At 41.5% G+C, this 19,239-nt stretch overlaps 1 protein-coding gene across 2 annotated transcripts in view; it reads right to left on the bottom strand.

The window, feature by feature from the left end:
- POC1B (POC1 centriolar protein B) overlaps positions 1-19,239 on the bottom strand; it is a 108,039-nt gene that overhangs the window by 67,034 nt on the left and 21,766 nt on the right. For both annotated transcript variants that reach the window (XM_006067021.4, XM_025284350.3), the window contains 2 exons: positions 13,352-13,523; positions 6,742-6,921 (listed from right to left, as the gene is read on the bottom strand). In XM_006067021.4, the coding sequence (XP_006067083.1) occupies positions 6,742-6,921; positions 13,352-13,523 (352 nt within the window). The remainder of the gene's footprint in view (positions 1-6,741; positions 6,922-13,351; positions 13,524-19,239) is intronic.

The following is a 19,239-nucleotide window of genomic DNA, read 5'->3' as shown; positions in this document are numbered from 1 at the left end:
AATTCTTCTGTGCTCAGCTTTCCTCACAGTCCAACTCTCACATCCATACATGATCACTGGAAAAACCATAGCCTTGACTAGATGGACCTTTGTTGGCAAAGTAAAGTCTCTGCTTTTTAATATGCTATCTAGGTGGTCATAACTTTCCTTCCAAGGAGTAAGCATCTTTTAATTTCATGGCTGCAATCACCATCTGCGCTGATTTTGGACCCCAGAAAAACAAAGTCTGACACTGTTTCCACTGTTTCCCCGTCTATTTCCCATGAAGTGATGGGCATGATCTTTGTTTTCTGAATGTTGAGCTTTAAGCCAACTTTTTCACTCTCCTCTTTCACTTTCATCAAGAGGCTCTTTAGTTCCTCTTCACTTTCTGCCAGAAGGGTGGTGTCATCTGCATATCTGAGGTTATTGATATTTCTCCCAGCAATCTTGATTCCAGCTTGTGCTTCTTCCAACCCAGTGTTTCTCATGATGTACTCTGCATATAAGTTAAATAAGCAGGGTGACAATATACAGCCTTGACTTACTCCTTTTCCTATTTGGAACCAGTCTATTGTTCCATGTCCGGTTCTAACTGTTGCTTCCTGATCTGCATATAGGTTTCTCAAGAAGCAGGTCAAGTGGTCTGGGATTCCCATCTCTTTCAGAATTTTCCACAGTTTATTGCCATCCACACAGTCAAAGGCTTTGGCATAGTCAATAAAGCAGAAATAGATGTTTTTCTGGAACTCTCTTGCTTTTTCAATGATCCAGCAGATGTTGGCAATTTGATCTCTGGTTCCTCTGCCTTTTATAAAACCAGCTTGAACATCTGGAAGTTCACGGTTCACGTATTGCTGACGCCTGGCTTGGAGAATTTTGAACATTACTTTACTAGCGTGTGAGATGAGTGCAAGTGTGCGGTAGTTTGAGCATTCTTTGGCATCGCCTTTCTTTGGGATTGGAATGAAAACTGACCTTTTCCAGTCCTGTAGCCACTGCTGAGTTTTCCAAATTTGCTGGCATATTGAGTGCAGCACTTTCGCAGCATCATCTTCCAGGATTTGAAAGAGCTCCACTGGAATTCCATCACCTCCACTAGCTTTGTTCATAGTGATGCTTCCTAAGGCCCACTTGACTTCACATTCCAGGATGTCTGGCTCTAGGTGAGTGCTCACACCATTGTGATTATCTGGGTCATGAAGATCTTTTTTGTACAGTTCTTCTGTGTATTCTTGCCACCTCTTCTTAACATCTTCTGCTTCTGTTAGGTCCATACCATTTCTGTCCTTCACCGAGCCCATTTTGCATGAAATGTTCCCTTGGTATCTCTAATTTTCTGGAAGAGATCTCTAGTCTTTCCCATTCTGTTGTTTTCCTCTATTTCTTTGCACTAATTGCTGAGGAAGGCTTTCTTATCTCTTCTTGCTATTCTTTGGAACTCTGCATTCAGATGCTTATATCTTTCCTTTTCTCCTTTGCTTTTCACTTCTCTTCTTTTCACAGCTATTTGTAAGGCCTCCCCAGACAGCCATTTTGCTTTTTTGCATTTCTTTTCCATGGGGATGGCCTTGATCCCTGTCTCCTGTACAATGTCATGAACCTCCGTCCATAGTTCATCAGGCACTCTATCTATCAGATCTAGTCCCTTAAATCTATTTCTCACTTCCACTGTATAATCATAAGGGATTTGATTTAGGTCATACCTGTGTGGTCTAGTGGTTTTCCCTACTTTCTTCAATTTCCGTCTGAATTTGTCAGTAAGGAGTTCATGATCTGAACCACAGTCAGCTCCCAGCCTTGTTTTTGCTGACTGTATAGAGCTTCTCCATCTTTGGCTGCAAAGAATATAATCAATCTGATTTCAGTGTTGACCATGTGGTGATGTCCATGTGTAGAGTCTTCTCTTGTGTTGTTGGAAGATAGGTAAAAAACTTTTCAACGGGATTGGGACTAACTTCATATTATGATCAATGACACGACTGAGCAACTGAGCATGCACACACGCACACAGTCAGTGAAAGCTGATGTGTAAAACTTTTGTTCACTATTTGCACAACATGAATGTACTTAATGTCTCTGAACTATATACTTGAAAATTGGTTAAACGGTAAATTTTATACTATATATAGTTTACCCAAATACAGAAAAGCCTTTGCAATTCACAGGATCAAAGATCACTTGTAACACAACCAAAACCTGAAAATTAAGGTCAGATTTTCCCCGTAAAAATTAATGCTAGAGAAACAATGTTGGAAAAGTTGTTTCGTTGGCCTCTACTTATTTTTGACTTATTTTGAGGATACCATGAAAAAGGTAGAAGAAGAAGAAGAAGGCTGAGCGCCAAAGAATTGATGCTTTTGAACTGTGGTGTTGGAGAAGACTCTTGAGAGTCCCTCGGACTGCAAGGAGATCCAACCAGTCCATTCTGAAGGAGATCAGCCCTGGGATTTCTTTGGAAGGAATGATGCTAAAGCTGAAACTCCACTACTCTGGCCACCTCATGCGAAGAGTTGACTCATTGGAAAAGACTCTGATGCTGGGAGGGATTCGGGGCAGGAGGAGAAGGGGACGACAGAGGATGAGATGGCTGGATGGCATCACTGACTTGATGGACGTGAGTCTGGGTGAACTCCGGGAGTTGGTGATGGACAGGGAGGCCTGGCGTGCTGCGATTCATGGGGTTGCAAAGAGTCAGACACGACTGAGCGACTGAATTGAACTGAACTGAACCATAAAAAAATACAAGTTAGCCCACAGCACACATTATTTTTAAATATTGAACTTTTAGAAAAATTCTTGTGCTGCTAAAAATAAGTATTTCTCACCCCCATATGTAGATATTTCAAAGAATACATGTTTTTTTCATTACTCCCTAAACAAATTGCATGTTTAAAAAAGCTGGGAAATATAGTAAGTAAAACAGCCCATAGCACCATCACTCAAACAAAATCATATAATATTGTGTCTATGCAGGAACTTTATCTTTTGTTCATGTATAGATCTTTTATATTATATGTACGAGTTCTGAATATTGCCCCTCTTACCTCAAACACAAACATATTTTCAATTCACTACTTATGTATCTTCTTTTAATAGCTATATAATCATTTACGTTTATTTAACCAGCTTTCTCTACTTGGAGAACTTGATTATTTCCAAGTTCTCATCATTATAAATTACACTGAAAGCAGTATCTTTAAATACAGATTTTTTTCTTTGAATAAGAATTTGAATAAATCTACTTAGGATAGATTTCCAGTTGTGAACTCACTGTAATAAGGACTCCTGATATACTTTACAAATGGATTTCTAAAAAGACTGTGCTAATTTCTATTTTTAAAGCATGAATATATCTCCCAACAGATAACATATCTTAAAAAAAATATTTCTGTGAATCAAGATGTATGATTGAAACAATAGGTTAGCCTAGAAAACACAGCTGTTCATCTGTTCTTACGCTAATGGGCACTACCTCTATGCCACGCGGAGTGAGTCTGGGCTCCAGGGACAAACTCATAGTAAGTACGGGGCCCAGAAACAAGGCATTGAATTTAAATTACTTAAGTCAACGACACACTTAAAATTCAAATGCTTAAGGGAGAAATAATTGCTCTGTTGACCCTCTACATTCATTTAAATATATTGTCAATGCATTGGAAGGAAAAGCAGTATCACTTAAGAGTTTTTCTAATGTTAAGCTGTCTAATTCATCTGTAATTTTTGGAAATGTGTGGTGTGCAATACAGATCTAACTTAAAAGTTTTCCAAATAGAAATCTAATTATCTGAACTACATACATACATTTTAACATATTAAATAACTACTTAATATTATCTTAATATTTTAACAACTATTCATCTACTTCACCACTGATTGGAAATACCATCTTTATCAGAAAACATATGTGGATCTGCACCTGAACTTTCCATGACCCATTTTCCTAATCTGGTACCAGGACTGTCTTATTTTAATTTCTACGGTTTATACTGCGTTCTAGAAGCCGGTTACACAAGCTTCTTTCAATTTTTTCTGGTCATTCTTTTCTTGGTTATTCTTGGACATTTAATTTATACATACGAATTTTGAAATCAGCTTGTATAAGCTTCCACTAAATTCCTTTGGCAAAACTTCCCGTTCTGAGTAAGGGTAGTAATGATTATCAGACTTACTCCCCTACTATAAAAAAATCATACAACACAGCAAAATATATGAAGTGATTGTTTTTAGGCACTGGATGAAAGACAGAACAGGGTTGTGAAACTTGAGAGATAGAAAATAAAGGAGATAAGCACCAAATGCATCCCAAATTTCTACCTGGGAGCATTTTTCAGACATGGCTTACAGACACAGAGCCCAAGGAAACAGCTGCAGTCTCACTGGGCAAGCAGCAATTAGAATGCAGAACTGCTGAAGGGCTCGAATTTTGAGGGCAGGATTGATAAGAGGACCTGTGAGGAGCAGAAATACCTCCAAATCTGCCCGAGTCTTGAGTCTTTGACCAAATGCAAACCTGATAAGGCTCAGGACAAGAAGGATTCGAAGAAAACAATAGAGGCTGTGAGTCAAACAAAGATTCCTGAGGTTACACAGTACCGAGGCATGTCCAAGTTCTCACCAGATCTGGCTGAACATTCCAGGCATTCAATGGAGGCCCTAGAAAGGCCACTAGTTACTAAAGTCCAAGAGTAAAGGCCACTCTAGATCCACCCTAAAAAGTCTACATTCAACACAATCTAGCTAGGCCAGCAGAAACGTAACAGCTTACCAAAACAAAACTCAACACTTTTTAGATGATAGAGTAAGTCATACTCTCAAACATTTAGTCATGTTTGAGCATACAATAAAACATTTAAATATAAACAAGCAAAAATTTTGACTCGGATATGACATAAATATTGGAATTAACAGACAAGGACTTTAGAACTATTATTATAAATATGTTCAAGAATTTAAAGGAAACGATGAGCATAACGAGGAAACAAATGGAAAATCTCAGAGAAATGGATAAGCTTATAGTACACTGGACACGGCCAGAAAAAAATACCATTGAAGTTGAAAAAAGGGCAATAGAAACAATGCAAATTGAAGCACAAAGAGAATATAAGTTTGAGAAAACGAACAAAGCCTCAATAAATGATGGAGGTTTATTGCAAAAGTCTCCATAAGGGATAACAATGCTGAAAACGAAGGCAGTGTTGGGGCTGGAGATACAACAGGTATTATGAGTGCATGTGACTGTATGCAGGGACCACTCCCGCTTTTCCAAACTCTGCTTCACTATCACTTCCTATGGAAAGTGCCTTTTAAAAAAAGAGTGACAGGAAATGTTTTAAGGCTCATGTCTCTGTCCCCCTCCTCCTCTCTTCCCATTCCCTTACTAATAATTCTAAGTATGGCTTTATCCCGAAATCACACCATGTAATTAGACAGCAACTTCTGTCTTCCTCTCACAGTTCCACTCTCCTTTGAAAGAATCAGCATCATTTTCAAATCAGTATTTTGAGCACGGTGTCCCTCAGCAGTACAGATTCAAATAAGACTTGGACTATCTCAGGCCAGCCCTCTAAATGCAAAGTCATGCCAGTAGAACAGATCAATCAACAAAAAAGAGCTCAGATCACACTTTAAATAAGGAATTTAAAACAAAAGTGCTTCCCTCCAGGCCAATTTCGATAAGGAAAGAAGATAAATATTAAGTATTGTAGCAGTGTGTCTTAGGAATAGAAGGCTCCCTGGCTGTTAGCAGATGCTAATAACACTTATAATAGCACTTGTCCCAACAGACTGTTGCCAAAGGTTATGGAGTCATTCTTGGTTCTTCTCTTTCTCATCCCATCCAATTAGACACACACTTTTGGTGGTAACGTAACCACAGTAGACCACTGAACAACATGGTGATTAGCAGCACCAACCCTCTGCACAGTGAAAACTCCATGTGGAATTCAGTTTACCCTAGGAATCCAAGGTTCCTCCATACTCACAGTTCTGCATCTGTGGATTTAACCAACCACCCCTGCAGCTCAAACCCACGTTATTCAAGAGTCAACTGAATAAATGATCTAAGATCCAACCACGTCTCAGAATCTCCACAGCCACCACCGTGGACCAAACCGGGATGAGAACTAGTGCAATAGCCCATACTTCCCAGCTCTGTCCTGACTTTTGATGGTCTACTCTCCACATGGTAGTCAGGGAGATCCCACTAAACTGTCAGTCAGAGAGATGAACAGGCTCCAATGGCTCATCTACTCCGCCTGTCCATCAGAGCTATTCCTCTACTCTCCCACACTCTCCACCACCCCTGCCTTCCTGCTCTTCCTCACATGGCCACCCAGCTCCCGCCCGAGGGCTTTCACTCTTGTTTCTTCTATGCAGGACATTCCTTTCCCAAACATCTTCAACTCTCACTCCCTGCCCTCCCTCGGGTCTCTGCCCAAAGGTCACCCTCTCTGGGAGCAATTGCTGAACACCCTATTTAAACCAGCAGCTCTGTTTTTCTCCATAGCACTTACCACCATATCGAGTTTCCTATTTGCTTATTCTCTGTCTCCCCTCCCCAGAACATAAACTTCATGAGAGCAGCAGGTTTTGACCATTTTGTTTATTATTATTCCTGGCACACAATAAACATTTGATGAATTAATAAATAAATGAATGAATGAATTTGCCCTCAATCCCCTTTTCTGGGATTTGGGGGTAAAATTCAGACTACAGCAGGAAAAAACATATGGAAACGTTATGGTGAAACTCTGCACTTACTTGGCACAGCGAACCCAGTGTGTGTGTCGGTACAAGGAATATAAGAAGCGCTGGCGGTACATGTTCCATACTTTGATAGATTTGTCTTCAGAAGCTGAGGCAAGAAACTGGCCATCGGCTGAAAAGTCCACACTTCGAACTGGAGCTGTGTGAGCTTTAAATTCAGAGGATTTCCCTCTCCTGGAAATAAATAGTTTAATATTTATAACATGTGATTTAATTATAATCACGATCTCATCAGTATACAGACTTTGAAACATATACAATAGTTTAACTCATAAAAACTGACAGAAAGTGTGGAAAGGATGTTTTGAACTGCACTCCGCATCAGAACCGTTTAAGCCGGTTATGTTCACTGAAGTCACAGCTGATACTTAACAAGAGAGAACCCTGGTGGTCACGACCCAGAAATTCATTTGCTGAGTCTGTTTTAACAGGAAGCTAGGAAATAATATTTTTTTTTTTTGGAAATAATATTTTGAACCAATCTCTACCACGTATTTTAAGTTCCTGTTGTTCCTCTAGAGACCGCAATATACAGTTTAAATAAACTGCAACCTAGCAAAGCTAAGATTTGTTTAAATAAGGAGCTCTAAGGCAGTGTTTTCAACTTTCACATGCAAGTTGTGTGGGCTGGCAGTCTGGGTTGGAAGGAGGAAATGTCCTCTGTGTCATATGCCTCGGCAAAGAACGTCCCTGGGTGATTTGACGCTCCTGTTTTGACCCACAAGCAAGGGGAACTGAGACCCCTGGGGTGTACCTACGACCCTGCTCACCTCTGAGCCCAATCTTACATTCATAAGCAAAACAAAAGATAAATGGTAATAACATACTTCGATTCTCAACACCTTGAAATTTCAGATACCTTCTTTCTTTTTCTTGGCTAGGGTGCGGAAAAGAAAATAGAAAAAAAAAAAAAAGATGAAAATAATGCGTGGCATTTAAGGAGAAGCAGTGGGAAAACAACTGAAATGATTCGGGGCAGGCCAGTAGATGGAACTGGAGTTAAATGGTGACATTCGGGAAATGCTACTTTGTGTCAGCGTTTCCACTTTCCCAAGGTACTTTCACTTTATACCACATTTAGACTTAGCAATTTTTTCCATTCAGAAAGTCCCATTTATACAGGTGATGCCTTATGGGAAAAACTGCCACAAATGTGTTAAAAAGATAAGGCAGCAGAACTGGCAGAAGCCTAGAAGTTACACCCAGCTCCTCCTCTTCCCCAGTATCCAAGGGGTCAGCAGACCTATTTAGTGACAGTGAGATCGCCATCACCTCCTAAGTATCTTCTGAATCCCTTCTCTTCTTTGCATCCCAGCTGTGCTCGTATTAAGGTAGATATACACACCTTCTGTATCCTTCACCTAGATTACTGCAAAAGCCTCTTAACTGGTCTCCCCGCTCTAATCTTTTATCCCCCTCCAGTCACCTACATACTGGGTTTATACACTTGCTAAATGTGTGATTCTAAGCATGTAAATCCCAGTGTAAATGTGTCATAGGCTGCTCTCCAAGAAAAAGTACAATGCCCAAGCTCTTTGGCAAGACCTCCTGCCACTGCACTGACCTTTGTACCCTTAAGACAAGCACACTGCCTCAAATACTTCTCTGGCTTTGTACTTGCTGCTTTCTTAGCCTGACTGCCTCCTCCTACCCTGCCTTTCACCAACCCGGATAGGCTTACTTGTTCTCTATCTGCTGTGTCTATTTTGCTTATTATACAGTAATTTTTGTATAAAATAGACCTGCTTCTCTCCTATTAGGCAGTAATTTTTCTGAGGACAGGAATCATGACTTACTTATCTCTAAAAGACCACCATCTAGCACAACGTCAGGCATGTGAAAAGAGCTCAATATGCTTTGCTGAATTCTGCTGGGAAGAGTCGAAACTTAAATGGTTCTTAGATCCATCCTGGCTTTCCCTTCCAGTGGTCTGTAGAAGGCAGAGGCGACTCTGTCATAAATCTCCATCATCTGATATGTGGTATTTCACCACGAATAATGAAAATAATACAGGAGGCAACATTCAGGGACTAGTCCAGTGAGGTTTCTAGGGAATGTTCTATGAGTAGAAGTCAGGAGGCAGCATGGGCTGATTTTCAGCATAAGGCCTACAGTAAACAAAGTAAAGACTTGGCATCTAATGTGACCAGGAAGCCAAGGGTAGTCAGTATCATCAAATCTGCCTTGATCTTTATTGGGCCCTTCACACTTCAGAATGTCTATCCTGTCTGCAGTCTTTGTAACAGCTCCTCCTCTTCGCAATCAGTACAGTTCAGTTCAGTTTAGTCGCTCAGTCATGTCCGACTCTCTGTGACCCCATGAATCACAGCACACAGGTCTCCCTGTCCATCAACAACTCCCGGAGTTCACTCAGACTCAGGTCCATCAAGTTGGTGATGCCATCCAGCCATCTCATCCTCTGTCGTCCCCTTCTCCTCCTGCCCCCAATCCCTCCCAGCATCAGAGTCTCTTCCAATGAGTCAACTCTTCGCATGAGGTGGCCAAAGTATTGGAGTTTCAGCTTTAGCATCAGTCCTTCCAAAGAACACCCAGGGCTGATCTCCTTCAGAATGGACTGGTTAGATCTCCTTGCAGTCCAAGGGACTCTCAAGAGTCTTCTCCAACACCACAGTTCAAAAGCATCAATTCTTCGGCACTCAGCTTTCTTCACAGTCCAACTCTCACATCCATACATGACCACTGGAAAAACCATAGCCTTGACTAGACGGACCTTTGTTGGCAAAGTAATGTCTCTGCTTTTGAATATGCTGTCTAGGTTGCTCATAACTTTCCTTCCAAGGAGTAAGCGTCTTTTAATTTCATGGCTGCAATCACCATCTGCACTGATTTTTTGGAGCCCCCCAAAATAAAGTCTGACACTGTTTCCACTGTTTCCCCATCTATTTCCCATGAAGTGATGGGACCAGATGCCATGATCTTTGTTTTCTGAATGTTGAGCTTTAAGCCAACTTTTTCACTCTCCTCTTTCACTTTCATCAAGAGGCTCTTTAGTTCCTCTTCGCTTTCTGCCATAAGGGTGGTGTCATCTGCATATCTGAGGTTACTGATACTTCTCTTAGCAATCTTGATTCCAGCTTGTGCTTCTTCCAGCCCAGTGTTTCTCATGATGTACTACTCTGCATAGAAGTTAAATAAGCAGGGTGACAATATACAGCCTTGACTTACTCCTTTTCCTATCTGGAACCACTCTGTTGTTCCATGTCCAGTTCTAACTGTTGCTTCCTGACCTGCATGTAGGTTTCTCAAGAGGCAGGTCAAGTGGTCTGGGATTCCCATCTCTTTCAGAATTTTCCACAGTTTATTGCCATCCACACAGTCAAAGGCTTTGGCATAGTCAATAAAGCAGAAATAGATGTTTTTCTGGAACTCTCTTGCTTTTTCCATGATCCAGCAGATGTTGGCAATTTGATCTCTGGTTCCTCTGCCTTTTATAAAACCAGCTTGAACACCTGGAAGTTCACGGTTCACGTATTGCTGACGCCTGGCTTGGAGAATTTTGAGCATTACTTTACTAGCGTGTGAGATGACTGCAAGTGTGCGGTAGTTTGAGCATTCTTTGGCATTGCCTTTCTTTGGGATTGGAATGAAAACTGACCTTTTCCAGTCCTGTGGCCACTGCTGAGTTTTCCAAATTTGCTGGCATATTGAGTGCAGCACTTTCGCAGCATCATCTTCCAGGATTTGAAAGAGCTCCACTGGAATTCCATCACCTCCACTAGCTTTGTTCATAGTGATGCTTCCTAAGGCCCACTTGACTTCACATTCCAGGATGTCTGGCTCTAGGTGAGTGCTCACACCATTGTGATTATCTGGGTCATGAAGATCTTTTTTGTACAGTTCTTCTGTGTATTCTTGCCACCTCTTCTTAACATCTTCTGCTTCTGTTAGGTCCATACCATTTCTGTCCTTCACCGAGCCCATTTTGCATGAAATGTTCCCTTGGTATCTCTAATTTTCTGGAAGAGATCTCTAGTCTTTCCCATTCTGTTGTTTTCCTCTATTTCTTTGCACTAATTGCTGAGGAAGGCTTTCTTATCTCTTCTTGCTATTCTTTGGAACTCTGCATTCAGATGCTTATGTTTCCTTTTCTCCTTTGCTTTTCACTTCTCTTCTTTTCACAGCTATTTGGAAGGCCTCCCCAGACAGCCATTTTGCTTTTTTGCATTTCTTTATCTTGGGGATAGTCTTGATCCCTGTCTCCTGTACAATGTCACGAACCTCCGTCCATAGTTCATCAGGCACTGTATCTATCAGATCTAGTCCCTTAAATCTATTTCTCACTTCCACTGTATAATCATAAGGGATTTGATTTAGGTTATACCTGAATGGTCTAGTGGTTTTCCCCACTTTCTTCAATTTAAGCCTGAATTTGGCAATAAGGAGTCCATGACAATAGTTCTTGGCAATAGGCTGGCCCAGCTGATGAATCCAGACCCCGTTCCAACAGGAAGTACATAAGAACCTGAGACAGGAGTGCCCAGTGTTTGTTGTGCTGGTGCTTGGCTGGTTTCTAGCTCCTCACCGGCCTTAACAGAGTCTGTCCACCTCCCACACAGGTACCTGCCCTTTCGGCCCGAATTCTCTTGACTGCCCACTCTGATGAACGCCAGCCACACCTGCCTCCCAGCTCGCTCCTGCTAGCCTTTCTCAGCCTTCCGATCACCAGCTGAGGTCCGTCTGCTCACCTGGCTGCCCACAGCTCCCCTCTCCCCCGAGCACACACACCACTCTTCCCCACCGGCGGCAGAATCCACCAATTTCTCCTCCTTCAAATCTAGAGTTGCAGTCAGGCTACTGTTGTGACTGACTGACCGACAGGGTGTGGCAGGAGGCACCCTGGGCAGGTGCCTTTAAGAAGGCTAGCAGCTTCGGCTTGATTATCCCGGATTGTCCTATGGCTGCCATGCTGCAAGGACGTCCTCTTATGCTGCTGCAGAAAGGGCACGCGGAGGACAAAGGTGCCCAGCCAATAGCCAACACCAAGGCCACCGGCATCTGAGGGAGGCACTGGGCCTGCCAGCCCAGCTGCCAGTGTAATGAAGCTGCGTGATGGCCCACATTAACAGGGCAGTGGGATAAATCGTCCAGACAGCCCCTAAAACTGGGAGAAATGATAGTTACTGTCTTAAGCTACTAAGTTTGGGGACTGTTATGCAGCAACAGATAACTGGTTCATCAGTTTCCTTCTCATTGCCATGATCCACTATTGCCCTGGCCTGCTGAGATATGATTTAGGAAGAGGAACTAGACGTGTCTACACAAGCCTAATTGTGGTGCTTAGATCAGGCAGTGAAAATGAATGATCCATGTGCTTTTAGCTCATCTACCCAGTGCCTTACTCACAGAGCTTTCCCCAAAATAGCAATTGGAGACGGAGGCTGTGCTGGAAACAGCAAACCACTAGTCCAAAATTCTCAAAGTCAAGGCTTTTAAAAATGCTTTCGCTTTTAGACCCTGAGCTAGTCTCTCTTCCTTACAACTCCCTCTTACACTGGTATCCGTAGTGTCAGAACATGTCAACACGTCACTTCTCCTCAGTAGTGTTTCCTGCCTTGAGATAATCTTCAGATTTCTCCATTTGGAGTTTCCTTTAGGCAGTGGCAGGGAAAAAAAGTGCCCACTGGCAGGGAAATGCTTCAGGAACTTTCATTTATTGGGGAGTGCCTGGGGCCATTGAGGCACAAACCACAGATCAAATCCCGCCCCCACAGAGTGAAGGAAAACATTTCTTATTATCTGAGGAGAAGTGATCTGATGTGTACATATCCCAGAAAACAAGGGGGTGGAGGACAGATGAAACAAGACTGATGGAACACTGAAGAACCACTGAACCTGGTGGATGGTTATGGTGGGGAGCTGTCACGCTATCTATTCTATTTTCGTATATGTTTGAAATCTATATAATAATAGTTTAAAAACTTAAAATAATCAAGGCTCAATAACTGCTTAAAATAGATGGACTATCAGCTAAGGTTTGAAAAGGTAGTAGGCTGAAAGTGAAAGTGTTAATTGCTCCGTCATGTCAGACTCTTTACAACCCTGTGGACTGCAGCCCACCAGGCTCGCCTGTCCATGGAACTCTCCAGGCAAGAATACTGGAGTGGGTAGCCATTCCCTTCTCCAGGGGCTCTTCCTGACCCAGGGATCGAACCTGGGTCTCCTGTACTGCAGGCAGATTCTTTATCATCTGAGTCAACATAAACTGTAAAATCTTGGTTAGGCAGTCCGATGTGTATCTCTCTGGGGAGATGATCTAAAGCTTACATGAGACTGATAAAGAGATTGATAAAGAGATTGATAATCACCCTCCCTAACCACCTCTCCCACAAAAACACTTAAGACATTATTAAGCATATTTCCATGGTTAGAAATAATTTTCAAATAGAAGACACAATTATGAGTTCAAGATGAGGAAAGAATGGTATGAAGTAATTTTACCAGGCCAGTACGCCTTGTTTGTGACTTAGACTAAAGATGTACAGGTAACTGGGGGGTTAGGCAACCCAAGAGGGACACAATGCACAGCTCAACCCCAGTTATCTTTTACATTTCTAAACCCACAGCATAGCAGCTGTTCTCTTACTTATCAGGGATCCAGAGTCTAACGGTCCTGTCTCGTGAAGCTGATGCCAGTAAGTTTCCAAGTGGAGAAAACTGCACGCTGGTGATAACATCCTTGTGACCCACGTATCTGAAAGCTCTAGCTTGAGGCCTGAGACTCCACAGCATGAGAAATGTATCCCAAGAGCCGGTAGCTATTAAGAAACAGAAGAACAAAACCACTGTGTGTTAAAATGCAAACATAGGCATGTCTAATTACAATGGGCGGGGTGTCTAATAACAAGACGTCCAGGTAACAGAGAGGCTGGAGGTGGCACGACAGGCCAGGTAATGGCAAAATATTTTAAAAAGAAACCCAAAGCCACATCACTAATCTGCAAGCGTGGCTGTGTCCTATGTAGCCGTACAGCAGGATTAGTGGCCCCTGTATTTGGTTAGGACTCAATGACTATTTACTAAAAAAAGGCAGCTCAGTACAACAGAGACATAGGACTGGGGGTCAGTTCTCTCTCTCTCAGGGTGACTGAGAAAGTAACTTAATCTCTGTGTCATAAGCACTGCATGCTTCTCCTGAGAGGGCTGGAGGAGATAATTTTTTTCAACTGTTCATGCGGAGATAATTTCACAGTTGCAGAACAGTTATATTAACAGTATAACGAACATTAATATACTTTTTACCAGATCCACCTGTTGTTACTATTTTTCCCCCTTTGGTTTATAATTTGCTTGTGGGCCCACTCTCTCTTCTTCTGAAGACAAGCATGCATGTGCACGCATGTGCGTGCGCACACACACACACACACAATTTTTTTCTTAAGCCATTCTGGGGTAAGTAAATTCAACACCATGGCACCTTTATTCCTAAATACTTAAGTGCATATTTCCAAGAATAAAGCTATTCTTCTACATACCAATAACACTGCAATCAACTTCACAAAATTTATCAGTGACAGTACTTTAACCGACCAAATGTTTTCCAGTTTTGTTAACTGACCAGTAATGTCTTTTATAGCTAGATAAGGTAGGCTTAAAACCCCCTTTGTGCTCTGTTATGACATCCTACAATTAATAAAAGAATCATGTGTTTCAGACATCACCTTAAGGCTTTAAGAAAAGGAAGACAAATGGAATCAATAGTGGAAATAAATGCCTTTGATCAAGAAGTAAACAAATGAAAGACAGATCTAACTCTTGCCACAAAACCAAATGTTATATATGCATTGAAGTGAAGTGAAGTGAAAGTTGCTCAGTCATATCCGACTCTTTGTGACCCCATGGACTATATAATCCATGGAATTCTCCAGTCCAGAATACTGGAATGGGTAGCCATTCCCTTCTCCAGGGGAATCTTCCCAACTCAGGGATTTAAACCAGGTCTCCTGCATTGCAGGCAGATTCTTTACCAACTGAGCCACCAGGGAAGCCCATTATATATGCCTGTACCCCCAAAATAGCCCCAGTGAGAGAAACCAGGTCAGTGAGAATCATGGTTTATATTATAGAATGTTTAGGGAAAAATACCTTGAAACACAATTAGTATTACTGTTAGAAGAGAAAAAGTCTCTGAAGCTCTGAAAAGCTTCTAAGTTCTTTAGCCATAGATAAAATTCATTTGAACTTGGTCTATACATTGTTTCCATGTAAAACAGTTAAAGTGAGTTTATAAGCTGCATACTACCCCCCTTTTTTTTCTTAAAGTACAAAAGCTGATGTTCCATCACAATTCATCAAATTATTAAATAAATCAGGTTCAAATTATTTGTGGCTAATGTGACAAAACAGGGAAAACCATGAATTATCATATGTGTTATATTTAGGACTCGAGTTCTAAGGTATTATACTACAAACAAGAGCTACAAAAGGAAATAAGACACAATTTCTTGGAACTGCAATAGAGTAGGAGATAGTTCATCAGTAATGTCATACATATTCAGAGGACTTTTATATATTATTTATTCTTTTCTTCTTCCAGTTATGAGATATACATCATAAAATGCTTACTGCAATAGATTTAGCAAACATCTATCATCTCACAATTCTTATTAAAGAAATAGAAAAAAAAATTTTCCCTTGTGGTAAGAACTCTTAGGACTTACTTTCTCAGCAATTTTCATATATAGCATTACAGCAGTGTTAATTAATGTTATACATCATGTCTCTTGTACTTATAATGGAAGCTTGTACCTTTTTCCCATTCTTAATGTTATACAGAGTGGTGAGTGGTTCTGTTTAAGGAAAGGACATCCCCATTTAAGCAGAGACTTGAGTGAAATGAGGAGTGATTCAGGCTAAGACATGAAGAAAGAGCACTCCAGGCAGAAGGACTCCACCTGTAAGGGCCCGAGACAGCAATGCACTTGGCAGCCTGAGGAACAGCAAGGAGGCCAGCAAGTCCGCCGAGACAGGGAGAAAAAGACAACCAGGGATGGAAGCCCAGAAGGAAGCAGATGCCAGCAAGGAGCCATGTGAGTGGTGTGTGTTTAGTTCTAAGCCACTGAAGGATTCTGAACAGGGGCATCTTGTGATTTAAGAAAACTGCCATTTGACAGTGAGAAAAGGATGGGCTAGCCAACAATAATGGTGGGTCAACTGGGTATTCACAATGAGAAGGACAATGTCTCCTATATTTTATACTATACATAAAAATAATTCCATATGGATTACAGATTTAAATGCGATAGGTAGAACAATAAGCATTTAGAAGAGAACTTCAGTTCAGTTCAGTTCAGTCACTCAGTCGTGTCCGACTCTTTGCGACCCCATGAATCCCAGCACGCCAGGCCTCCCTGTCCATCACCAACTCCTGGAGTTCACTCAAACTCATGTCCATCGAGTTGGTGATGCCATCCAGCCATCTCATCCTCTGTTGTCCCCTTTTCCTCCTGCCCCCAATCCCTCCCAGCATCAGAGTCTCTTCCAATGAGTCAACTCTTCGCATGAGGTGGCCAAAGTACTGGAGTTTCAGCTTTAGCATTATTCCTTCCAAAGAACACCCAGGGCTGATCTCCTTTAGAATGGACTGGTTGGATCTCCTTGCAGTCCAAGGGACCCTCAAGAGTCTTCTCCAGCACCACAGTTCAAAAGCGTCAACTCTTCGGCGCTCAGCTGTCTTCACAGTCCAACTCTCACATCCATACATGACCACTGGAAAAACCATAGCCTGACTAGATGGATCTTTGTTGGCAAAGTAACGTCTCTGCTTTTGAATATGCTGTCTAGGTTGGTCATAACTTTCCTTCCAAGGAGTAAGCGTCTTTTCATTTCATGTCTGCAGTCACCAGCTGCAGTGATTTTGGAGCCCAGAAAAATAAACTCTGACACTGTTTCCACTGTTTCCCCTTAGGGGAATATATTCATGGCCACTGGGGTAGGCATGACTATTTAAATAACACATGAAAATTACTAAAATACTAAAAGAATGATAATTTATACTACACTAAAATTAAGAAATTTTATTCACTGAAAGCACTAAGAGAATAAAATGGCAAGCCACAGAGAGGAAAAAGATGTTCACAATACAGTTATCCAACATATAACAAAGAATATATAAAGAACCCTACAAGTCAATAAGGAAAGTCAAGAAAACACAGTAGGCAAATAGGCAAGGGGCTTAAATAGGCACTTCATAAGGGAAGATATACAAATGGCTAATAAATGTATAAAAAGGTGCTCAAATCCATTAGTCACAGGAAAGTGCAAATTAAAATGACAATGAGATATTACTACACTCTCATTAGAATGGCTACAATAGAAGACATCAGTTCAGTTCAGTCGCTCAGTCATGTCCGACTTTTTGCGACCCCATGGCCTGCAGATCATCAGGCTTCCCTGTCCATCACCAACTCCCAGAGTTTATTCAAACCGATGTCCATAGAGTTGGTGATGCTATCCAAGCATCTCATCCTAGGCTGCCCCCTTCTCCTCCTGCCCTCAATCTTTCCCAAAATCAGGGTTTTTCTAATGAGTCAGTTCTTCACATCAGGTGGCTAAAGTATCGGAGCTTCAATTTCAGCATCAGTCCTTTTAATGAATATTCAGGACTGATTTCCTCCAGGATTGACCAATTGGCTCTCCATGCAGTCCAAGGGACTCTCAAGAGTCCTCTACAACACCACAATTCAAAACACATCAATTCTTCAGTGCTCAGCTTTCTTTATAGTCCAATTCTCACATCCATACATGACTACTGGGAAAAACCATAGCTTTGACTAGATGGACTATTATCACAAAGTAATGTCTCTGTTTTTTATTATACTGTCTAGTTTGGTCATAACTTTTCTTCCAAGGAGCAAGCTTCTTTTAATTTCATGGCTGCAGTCACCATCTGCAGTGACTTTGGAGCCCAAGAAATTAAAGTTTCTCACTGTTTCCATTGTTTCCCCATCTATTTGCCATGAAGTGATGGGATCAGATGCCATGATCTCCGTTTTCTGAATGTTGAGCTTTAAGCCAGCTTTTTTACTCTCTTTCACTTTCATCAAGAGGCTCTTTAGTTCTTCTTTGCTTTCTGCCGTAAGGGTGGTGTCATCTGCGTATCTGAGGTTATTGTTATTTCTCCCGGCAATCTTGATTCCAGTTTGTGCTTTATCCAGCCCGGTGCTTCTCATGATGTATTCTGCCTGTAAGTTAGATAGGCAGGGTGACAATATACAGCCGTGACATACTCCTTTCCCTATTTGGAATCAGTCGGTTGTTCCATTTCCAGTTCTAACTGTTGCTTCTTGCCCTGTATACAGATTTTTCAGAAGGCAGATAAGGTGGTTTGGTATTCCCATCTCTTTAAGGATTTTCCACAGTTTGCTGTGATCCATATAGTCAAAGGCTTTGGCATAGTCAATAAAGCAGAAATTTTTCTGGAACTCTCCTGTTTTTTTGATGATCCAACGGATATTGGCAATTTGATGTCTGGTTCCTCTGGCTTTTCTAAAACCAGCTTGAACATCTGGAAGTTCTCAGCTCACGTACTGTTGAAGCCTCACTTGGAGAATTTTGAGCATTACTTTGCTAATGTATGAGATAAGTGCAACTGTACAGTAGTTTGAACATTCTTTGGCATTGCCTTTCTTTGGGATTGGAATGAAAACTGACCTTTTCCAGTCCTGTGGCCACTGCTGAGTTTTCCAAATTTGTGGCATATTGAGTGCAGCACTTTTGCAGCATCATCTTCCAGGATTTGAAAGAGCTCCACTGGAATTCCATCACCTCCACTGGCTTTGTTCATAGTGATACTTCCTAAGGCCCACTTGACTTTGCATTCCAGAATGTCTGACTCTAGCTGAGTGATCACACCATTGTGGCTATCTGGGTCTTGAAGATCTTTTTTGTATAGTTCTTCCATGTATTCTTGCCACCTCTTCTTAACATCTTCTGCTTCTGTTAGGTCCATACCATTTCTGTCCTTTATGGAGCCCATCTTTGCATGAAATGTTCCCTTGGTATCTCTAATTTTCTTGAAGAGATCTCTAGTCTTTCTCATTCTATTGTTTTCCTCTACTTCTTTGCATTGATCACTGAGGAAGGCTTTCTTATCTCTCCTTGCTAGTCTTTGGAATTCTGCATTCAAATGGGTGTATCTTTCCTTTTCTCCTTTGCCTTTAGCTTCTCTCCTTTTCTCAGCTATTTGTAAGGCCTCCCCAGACAACCGTTTTGCCTTTTTGTATTTCTTTTTCTTGGGGATGGTCTTGATCACTGCCTCCTGTACAATGTCACAAACTTCCATCTATAGTTCTTGAGGCACTGTATCAGATCCAATCCCTTGAATCTATTTGTCATTTCCATTGTATAATCGTAAAGGATTTGATTTAAGTCATCCCTGAATCGTCTAGTGGTTTTTCCTACTTTCTTCAATTTAAGTCTGAATTTGGCAATAAAGAGTTCATGATCTGAGCCACAGTAAACTCCCAGTCTTGT

This window comes from Bubalus bubalis, chromosome 4 (assembly GCF_019923935.1).
Source record: "Bubalus bubalis isolate 160015118507 breed Murrah chromosome 4, NDDB_SH_1, whole genome shotgun sequence".
NCBI classification, from domain to species: domain Eukaryota; kingdom Metazoa; phylum Chordata; class Mammalia; order Artiodactyla; family Bovidae; genus Bubalus; species Bubalus bubalis.
This window is presented reverse-complemented; position numbering and strand designations above follow the sequence as displayed.